At 41.0% G+C, this 10,020-nt stretch overlaps 1 protein-coding gene across 2 annotated transcripts; it reads right to left on the bottom strand.

The window, feature by feature from the left end:
• Nucleotides 1-2: 2 nt before the first annotated feature.
• On the bottom strand, nt 3-9,660 carry trim59 (tripartite motif containing 59). Of its 2 annotated transcripts, none has more exons than XM_006795325.3 (5): nt 9,513-9,660; nt 2,565-2,869; nt 2,238-2,459; nt 1,937-2,146; nt 3-1,749 (listed from the first exon to the last, which is right to left on the bottom strand). In XM_006795325.3, exons 2-5 carry the CDS (start codon nt 2,817-2,819, stop codon nt 1,147-1,149), a joined length of 1,290 nt encoding a protein of 429 aa, XP_006795388.1. In that variant the 5' UTR covers nt 2,820-2,869; nt 9,513-9,660; the 3' UTR covers nt 3-1,146. The 2 variants fall into 2 exon arrangements, with proteins under 2 accessions (XP_006795388.1, XP_006795389.1); XM_006795326.3 differs by lacking the exon at nt 9,513-9,660 and adding an exon at nt 2,990-3,094.
• Between the last annotated feature and the right edge of the window lie 360 nt (nt 9,661-10,020).

Raw genomic sequence — 10,020 nt, 5'->3', positions numbered from 1 at the left:
TATTTAAATTTATTTATAAGTTTATTTTCAATACATGAGCTGAAGTTTATAAAAGTACAAACACTACAACAGGTGTGACTACATTAGTTCAGTCTGATTTCAGCAGCATATAAAATCCTGGTTTGTATCATGCCTGTGCAGAGTCTACATCACTGCACAGATATCTGCTGGATACTCAGTAAAGAGCTGAACTGAGTAAAATAAAGTAACAAGTTTTAAAAGTTGACTGTAAATCAGGGCAGCATTTTAGGGGCTCTTTTGTTTTTTAAGGTAAGCTCTGTCCTGGGAACGATGTATTGGTCCTGGTGGAATTACTGTAAAGCTATTAAGCGAGGCGAGCTGAAGGCATAATGGCTAAAGGCACAGTCAGGGAGGCGCTCGGCATCACTGCAACATGATCTGTGGTGGCTTTAACTCAGGTCCAACGTGTGTCTGCTTCCACTCACCAGGCTCTAAATTTTACATACTGCTCCAGTCACCGTAAATCGCTCCGTGTGAGGGCTTCTACGTGTAGCCGGCTGCGCTCGTGTCCCAAGTATAGAAACGGCAAGAAAGCTACTGAAATGTTCCATAGCAAGACTGGACAGAGAATGACCGAACTGTTCAAGATGGATTAGTGTTTGATGTTCTGAACATTAGAGTAACATGCGTCCAAAGAAGAGCAAAATCAATAACACAATAATAGAGGAAAAAGGATATAAAGCTACACAAAGTGCACCTACAGAAGGTTACAGGAAGCTTTGAAATGTTTGTGCAGAACAAGCAATCACATTAGAGAAAACATACATACATGTAACCTTTTGAGTGTGACTAAAGGTATACTTGTTAAGGCATTTCTAATGAATCTTTTATTAATGTTTTGCATCTATTGGTTGACTTTTTGTTATTGTTTAGAATGACCTCAAGTTTTCCTGTTCGTGAAAAAGGTCACTGTCCCAAACCCTCGCTGTGCAGACGTCAGCAAAATCTCATTCACCATTGTGGCTTTCGTTTTGTTAAACAAAACAGGAACGTAAAATCGCGAGTAGCAGCTGTTTACAAACTGTTTTAGGGTGGATTCTTTCCGTCTCTACACTAACAGGGAAGTGAGACTTAAAAAAAAAATCTAAACACATTTAAAGGTTTTCTGAACCTGCTTGGCCGTTCTTATCGAGACGTCAGAGTTTTAAATAAGGCAGCCAGGTGCTCAAACACCCTAACACCCACCGCAGAGAGCTGTGAGCTCCATCTATCTACAGCCACCCCCGCCGCGGTATATGCCCTCCCCACTGTGTCCCACACGCAGGTGATGAGTTCGCTGCTCAGGCTGTGGACCAAGTGGCTGAGCCGAGACATGAGGGAGAAGCCGAGTGACGCCCCTCCGACCGGGTTCACCCACAGCACCACCAACAGCAGCAGCAGCCCCAGCAGCACCACCGACGTAGTAGGTTGTAGCTCACCCCACACATCCTGAACCCCTCTGCTGGAGCGACCCCCTCCAGCTTCACTCCCAACACCGCCACATCTGGCACAACAGCGCACCTTAGGAACAGGTGCCTCCTCCAAGCTCCCGATGGTCACGACAGGCCAGTGCTGCTGGAGGTACTCTGCTGCCCGCGGAGTGACGGACAGGGTCATCACAGAGGGCAGAGGGGTTTTAATGAACTCCTCCACCCGCTCTCTGAACAAATGCACCTTCTCCAAGAAGACCAGGGGTGAGTCTTCATCCTCTACTGACGAACCCAAGGACACCAGATCCAGCTGTTCTTCCTGCAGGAAACAGGACTGTTATTGGCTCAGGTGCATGCCACAGGAGCAAAAACAGAAAATAATATGAATAAAAACTGACTAAAAATAACAAACCTTTTCTGCTTCTGCTTTCCAGATTTATTTTAGATTAAATAATTCTGTCTGATGAGCACACAACTGGTTTTATAGTTCTGGTGTATGTACACACCTGTAGCTCCTTTACTTGGTGGATGAGAGGGTCATACGCCCGCGACACCTCAGCTCCAGCTTTATCTAGAGCGTCCAGGCAGGCTTGCCTCTTCCTGGCCAGCACCACCTCCAGCGTTTGAAAAAACTGGTTGACTTCCTGTCGGTCCTGCCTCACTACACCCTCACAGCAGGCCTTCTCCTGCTCCAGCTGTTCCCCCAGCTCACACACCTGGCAGACGAGAGAAGATTAATTTACATGTAAACTAAACTTTAATAACTGGGGAATTTTTGAGTGTTGCAAAATTGAGAGTCATCTCCACCTGTGCCCATCTCTCCTCGGAGAGCCTTTTCAGAAGCTGTGACGGCGTCCGTTTTTCTCGGATAAAAGCTGCCTGCAGGTCGTCTATGGGATGGCCGTGGTGCTGCCCCACCGTCAGGCACAGCCCGCAGATTAGCTGCCGGTCCTGGATACAGTACATGTTCAGAGGCTGCCTGTGGTGCTCCGGACAGGAAGGTGGTCGCGGCTCACTGTCCATCTGATACTGAGGACGGCACACAGGCAGAACAGATGTGAGATCAATGAAGACAAACTGAGAGAGAAAAGCTCTGACTGCATGTTACACTTCATCTCAGTCACTCTTTCCTACTTTCTCGACAATAGCCCGCAGAGACACGTTGGTGGGCAGAGCATCTACACCCGCGGGGGGCAGTTCCACCACACTGCGACAGTGGGGGCATTTTAGCGGCAGGCGGAGCGGACGCCAGATGGAGTAGTTAGTCGACACCTGGAGGAGGTTGTCCAGGCAGGTCTTGCAGAAAGTGTGTGAACAGGGCAGGACTCGTGGGTCGGAGAACAGAGAGTAGCACACGGAGCAAGTCAGGTCCTCCTCTAGGTTGTCCATGATGGAGACTGGCGCTCAGGTGGAGGGGTGAGGGTTTGGGGAGAGGAAATCTGGCAGGATATAAAAACAGTTGTTGCACATGTTTAGAGAAATAAATGAAGTGTTAGTGAATATGGGCTTAATTTAGACTTAAACTGAAAGCCATTGTGAGGATCGAGTTATTAACCTACAGGGCTGGTGTGAAAAACCGAATAACTGGTTGGGCCTCCTTTACCAGCAAGAACTGGTGTGTCAGGTGTGGAGGAATTTCTGCCCACTTTTCTTTGTAGAATTATTGTAATTCAGCAACATTGGAGGGTTTTTGAGAATGAACTGTTTGAAAATCGGATTCATCTCAGGACTTTGACTAGGCCACTTCAAAGTCCTTATTTTTGCCTTTCTTTAGCCATTCAGAGGTGAAATTGCTGGTGTGTTTTGGATCATTGTCCTGCTGCAGAACCCAAGTGCACTTCAGCTTGAGGTCACAAACAGATGTTGTTAATGTTGTTCTGGGTTCTTTTGTGACCTCTTGGATGAGTTGTTGATGTGGTCTTGGAGTAATTTTGGTAGGCCAGTCACTCCTGGGAAGCTTCACCGCTGTTCCAGGTTTGTGGATAATGGCTCTCGTTGTGGTTTGCTGGAGTCCCAAAGCCCTAGAAATGGCTTTGTAACCTTTGACTCTAGACTGATATATGTCAGTGACTTTGTATCCCAGGTGTTTCTTTAGATCTTGGCATGTGTTGCTTTTTGAGATCTTTTTGTCTGCTTCACTTCGTCATTCATGTTCAATTTAAGGGATTTCTTGATTCAACAAGTCTGCCAGTAATCAGGCCTGAGTGCGTTTAGTGAAACTGAATATAGCTTTCCAAACTATGTGGTTAATCAGTTAATCCGTGATTTAACAAGAGGGGCAATTAGGTTTTCACACAGGACCAGGCAGGTTTGGATAACTTTTCCTCTCTTAATCAATGAAATCATTATTTAAAAACTGTATTTTGCATTTACCTTTGTTATATTTGTCTAATATTAAAATGTGTTTGATGATCTGAAAAATGCAAGTGTGACAAATATGCTCATCTCTAATCCTGTGCCTCCTAATAAAAATCTGAGGATATTCAGCTCTGCCACCTCGAAATGCTGTCTTTTTAATCACTGCCACTGTCTCCAAACCATCACAGCAGGTCTCACTACCATCTCATAAACTTTTCCTTTCATTCTCATTGCTATGATATCATAAAATCAACCAAACACTCATCTCCACCTCTTTTGTACACTGTCCGTTACTTTAGATGGTTGACTCCAGGTATGTAAACTAGGGCTGCCACGATTAGTCGACTAGTCACGATTATGTCGACGACTAATTTAATAGTCGAGGTGTCGTTTGAAGCTTTGTAAGATCCTGTCACTACCCGATCCGTACCGGAAACCCGATCGGTACCCCGCATGCGCAAATCTTACGTCACTTCCTCTCTTTGCCAACATTGCGACATTCAATATTTGATTGATACAGTTAGCTCCTAGCATTTCTCAACAGCTCTGCCTCCTTTTCGACTGCCCGGGACATTTAAGCAATGGATAATCCGTATACAAACAAATTCATGCTTTTCTCCTCAACAGAGAGCGTTCCCAGATTGAACAACGGCGCCGTAAAATAATAAGAATGGCGCCTTATTACAGACTTAATAATATTGATTTAGCAATGTGTCACGTGAAGATTCATCAGCCAGATTAAGTGTTTACTGACAATTGACAGTGATAGCGGACATCATCATCACTATTCCAGTCAATCCTCTCCACACAGACAAGCATAAACACACTCGACTATCACTAAATCAAATTTAACACGCGTTTGTAATGTTGCCAATTCAGTTTACAATAGGGTTCATTCGCTCGGTCAGCAGGTGGCAGTATCCTCATACACTGGGGAGTAAACTGCCATTAAACGAACAGAAGAAGAAGAAAACATCTGCACATGCGCGGTATGGATCGGGTAGACCCGATTTGTACGGTCCGACTTTGCACATGCGCAGTAAGGATCGGGGAGTCCCGATCCGTAACCATCTTTTTATTTTTCGTTTTTGTCTAAATTGTACTGAAATGCTTCATTATTGCAAACATTTTAAGATATACTTATTATTCTTAACATCTTAACCGATACTCTGACCCATAACTATCGTAAAACGCTACGACCGGAAGTAGACACCTTTCGCGCATGCGGGGTACCGATCGGGTTTCCGGTACGGATTGGGTAGCGACAGATCCCAAAAGACGCTAACAGCAGTATTAAATTAACAAACGGTACTTCACCCAGATTTAACATACAAAGAGGGATAAGACAAGGCTGTCCCATTTCTCCATACCTGTTTTTGTTAATTGCCCAACTATTGTCTAACCATATGAAATCAAGCAATGTAAAAGGTATATCGTTAATTGGCAAAGATTTACTCATAACACAGTTAGCGGATGACACTACATTATTCCTAAAAGATGAAGATCAAATCTCTATTGCTATTGAAACAATCTCCATATTTTCCAAAGCTTCTGGATTGTACTTGAATATTCCTAAATGTGAACTTATGGCGATAAAAGAATGTTCGAAAACAGCTTTGTGTAACATTCCAATAAAACAAGAAATTCGTTATTTAGGTATTATAATAACCAAAAATCAGGAAAGTAGAATCACTCAAAATTTCTATCCTATTCTAGAGAAACTCAAAAACAGATTTAATCAGTGGCTCTTAAGAGATTTGTCGTTAAAAGGCAGAGTATTAATAACGAAAGCAGAAGGCATCTCTCGTCTTACATACGCTGCATTGCCATTGCACCTTGATAAAAAACTCATAAAAGAGGTTGATAAGTTACTTCTCAACTTTATCTGGAAAAATAGGACACACTACATTAAAAAAACAGTTCTTATGAACTCCTATGTTAATGGAGGACTTAATGTGTTAGATTTTAACACTTTAAATAACACATTCAAAATAAATTGGTTAAAGAATCTAATTACTAATCCTACTTCCATTTGGAATACTATACCTGTGTTCATGTTTTCTAAGTTAGGTGGCACGGAATTTTTTCTTACTTGTAATTTTGATATTGATAAAATCCCTTTAAAAATCTCTTCTTTTCATCGTCAAGCTTTTTTAGCATGGACTCTTATTTACAGCATAACTTTAGTCCACACAGTTATTATATCTGGAATAACAAGGATGTTTTATTTAAAAGAAAATCTCTCTTCTTAGATAGTTGGTTTAGGAATAACATTGTTTTAGTCGACCAATTATTTGATTCAAATGGTACGCTTTTCTCCTATGAAGAATTTTGTTTACTTTTCAATTTAGCTATAAATCGTGATGATTATACAAAAGTATTTGAATCAATACCATCAGGGGTTTGTATGTTGTTTAAGAATCAACCTAATATCACTTCATTCCACAGGCCGTTGGCATCTCCCATACAAACTTTTGTTGGCAAGATTTGCTTTTCTAAGCAATCTAAAAACAACAATAAATCAATCAGAGCTTTATTTCAGAGTACCATAACCACGCTACCATATGTCATTTTTTCCTGGAACCGGCTGTCAGATGGTATTATGTGGAACGAAGTTTGGAGACTCCCTAATCATTTTTTAATTACCAACAAAATTAAAGATATTTCTTATAAGTTAATACACAGAATTTATCCTTCTAAAGATTATCTTCAAAGCAAATTCAAATTAGACATTGATACAAGCTGTAGCTTTTGTAAAACTTCCAAGGAATCTACTATACATCTTTTTTGGTTTTGTAACCTTGTACAAGATTTTTGGCAAAGTTTTTGTGTTTTTATTTCAGAAAATATATTTAAAGGATTTGTACTGTTTTGGAAATATGTTTTGTTTGGTCTGCACAAAAACCAAAAACAATTCAACTTTGATAACAGATATATGATTAACTTGTTAATTTTAATGGCTAAATTTCAAATTCATAAGTCCAAATGTTTAGGAAGACATCCCTCTTTTTATGTATTCTCCTTTGAACTTGTACAGTATTTTAACTCAATTAAGAACTCCACTAACCCAAAAGCTATAAAAACTATTGGTGTTTGTGAAAAAATCCAAATCTTTCAATCACTTTATTCTTTGGCTTGATCAGTTACTTTTCCCCTAGCATATTTATATTGTTGTTTTTGAATACTGTTTGTTTATCTATACATACAATTCTTTTGTAAGTACAACACCATTATTGTGGTACTGTTTAATTCCATTTTGTATTGTACTGATGTTTAAATAAAGGTTTAAAAAAAAAAAAAAAAAGGATCCCAAAAGACGCAGGAATAAGTAGTAGGATTTAAGAGTGTAATAACGGACTGAAACAGAAGATGGCAGCACTGCATGTACAAGGATGCCAGCTGCCGTTAAACCCCGAAGAACAAGAAACTGTGTCCCAGAATTCATAGCGCGGCATGCTCAGTTTCCAACAATGGCGGCAGCTAGTTAGTTTTAATATTACTCTTATTATTCTTTCTGGGTCACAAAATAAACGTTTAACATATTTTCAGCCGAGAATGTAACTGTGTAAACCTCAAATATCTCCTCGGTTTATCAAGACACCACATATTTTCAAAAGCGTTCTGATGTTTTCGGAGACGTCTGTTACCCACTAGCTCGATACCTAGCCGGGGGCAAGGCTCACTAGAGCCCGTGAGAACACCGGACTCCCGGCAAATCGTTTTCAAGCCCATCTTTCGCTACTCAGGTTAAACATGATATGTAAGTCACCTAGATAACTTAAAAATGTTATTGTTTGGCTTTTTTCAGTATTTTATTTGTTCATGAGTAAATCGGTTTGGCTGAGATTAAAGTTATAGTTTTTACACAGCTGAATAAACATCAAGCAGACAACTGATTATCAGAAGCCTGAGATGCTCAAGAATATACTCCGGTGTCCTGTTACATTTTAGATAGCAAGGAGCAGATGGCTGCGTTTATTAAGCTCCACCGAAACAATCTGTAAATTTCATTTAAATTTAATAAACTATCATCTTGTCTTTATTTTTAGTTAGCACATAGGCTACCTTAAACACTTAAAGCTGTAAGCTAATGATAGTTATACAAGAGCAGATGCATGCTGGTGCAATAAGCTGTACGTTTTACGTTCAATGGATGCATGATCTGATTAGTTGACTAATCGCAAAAATAATTGGTGACTAGTCGACTATGAAAATAATCGTTTGTGGCAGCCCTAATGTAAACTCATCCACCTTCACTGTTACACCTGTCTAGCTCTCATTCATACGCATGTAATGTCTTGCGTTCTTCTTCTTTCCAGAGAACACCTCCACCGAGGATGTCTTACCTGCTCCCACTACAGATCACAATGTTGCCTGTAAACATCACAATTCACAGAGATCTGTCAGCCTGACCATCACCACTGCAAACAAGAAGGGGCTCAGAGCAGATCCTGGACATAATCCCACCTCCACTTTGAAGCCATCTGCCACTCCTACCACACTCCTGACCCCCTCATACAGTCCCACAGTTCTTCTCTTAGCGCCCATATTAATCCTCAAGTTAGGCTATCATATTAAAAAGGCATTATTACCTCGCCTGATAGCTCAGCACTGATACTAACAGTCTCCCCTGCTAGCATTTCATAAGAATACCTATGAAAACACTCTGGTTAGGGACAGTTCCTTTTTTGGTGGGTCTAAAGGCAACCAGCCAAAACCTTTACCTGAGGATCTAGCTCAGAATGTATTTTCAGATCACTGAGAAGGGTTTGCCACACTGCCGCAGTGTCACTGGAGATGACACAGGTTAGTAAAACAGTCCTAACTACAGTCTTAGTGCTAAATAATTTATTGACATTTAAAAAAAAAAAAAAAAAAAGAAGTGTTGAATATTGTGTTAGAGTGCCTCAGATTACCTGATAAAGTAATCTGGGTGTATAATTACTACTTATCATATAAACACGTTCAAATCTAACCAATGTGAGAAAGAGCTGATCATTCACTGAAAAACAAGAACAGCCAAAAAAGGGCTCAGCTCTTATTACCGGATCGGTTATATTGTAGTGTTCGTGTGCTCTCTCCTCCTGTTACAGCCAGGACCGCAGCGACAATAGGAGGCCCTCTGCCAGCACCCACCCAGTCCAACACACACACACACATACACAGCGAGAGAGACCGAGTTTGTTGTGAGGACACGCTGTTCATCTGTCCCCTACAAAACCTGATCCATACACGGAGTCTGACTGGGGCCAATTTGGCGCCCAGATTCAAACAGGTGACCGATGTCCAGCTGCCCGCGGAGAATCGACATCAAGCCAAACGTGGTCTCCTCCACGTATGGAAGTGTACATCCAAAAGCATTACTTTAAAACCATCTACACCGAGGTGTAAAGTAGCGGCAGAGACTGCTACAGTTCACTTTTCACTCATGTGTCATATATTACATTCTTAATGTGTGTGGAAAAAGTAGTAACACGTTAAAAACAGTGTACATTATTAAAATGTGCTCTTTACCCGAATGTTTTTAACTTAACTGTGCTAGCCACACAGCAGTTGCGGTCACTAATTTAATAGCAACTAATTTTCCTCATCTGCTGATTCTAATTTTGGCGTGAAAAAGAAAAACAAAAAAAAAAACCCACAAACTTTAACAACTTAAGCACCACTTTTCGTGTAGAAATCTCCTGTTTAAAAGAAACAAAACAAAAACAAGACCAAACTCACCGTCAGCTGGGAGAAAGCGTCTGTCCAACAACAGAGCTTTCACTTCCTGTCAGCTCCTACGCGTGCTGCGTTCACGTGTACTCCCTTAAATCCTGTTAGCGATGAAAGAAAGAAAACGGGAAAAGGCGCTAGACTTCTAGAGCGCATGCTCGTAAATAAATAAATAATAATAATAATAAGCGGAGGCTATTTTTTCGCAATTATGCATTTTTAAAAAACCCTTTTCACGGTCATCCATTTTTCCGATAGCGCCGCTATTTCCGTATCACGCACGAGCATAAGGTTCCTCTCTGGCCAATCAGGACTCGATTTTCCCCTAATTTGAAAAATTGTAACCGTTAGGAGAAGCGAAGACATTATCAGGGACACAACAGATCACACACACACGCAGTCTCTCGATTTGGGTTTCACTATTTATTTTCTCGAAGACAACCTATCCTGTATCCTATCTCCCCCGAAAAATGAGTTTGCTTTTGGAGGGAAGCCACCTCATTCATTTATTTATTTT

Source organism: Neolamprologus brichardi, chromosome 14 (assembly GCF_056152115.1).
Source record: "Neolamprologus brichardi isolate AB-2024 chromosome 14, ASM5615211v1, whole genome shotgun sequence".
NCBI lineage: Eukaryota > Metazoa > Chordata > Actinopteri > Cichliformes > Cichlidae > Neolamprologus > Neolamprologus brichardi.
This window is presented reverse-complemented; position numbering and strand designations above follow the sequence as displayed.

What these genes read in the sequence shown, in the direction of transcription:
- trim59 (XM_006795325.3), bottom strand. Translation starts at nt 2,819, where the DNA reads ATGGACAACCTAGAGGAGGACCTGACTTGCTCCGTGTGCTACTCTCTG. An exon ending in TGCGGGCTATTGTCGAGAAA is followed by an intron (nt 2,460 to 2,564) that starts GTAGGAAAGAGT and finishes TGCCGTCCTCAG; the next exon opens with TATCAGATGGACAGTGAGCC. An exon ending in CCGAGGAGAGATGGGCACAG is followed by an intron (nt 2,147 to 2,237) that starts GTGGAGATGACT and finishes CTCGTCTGCCAG; the next exon opens with GTGTGTGAGCTGGGGGAACA.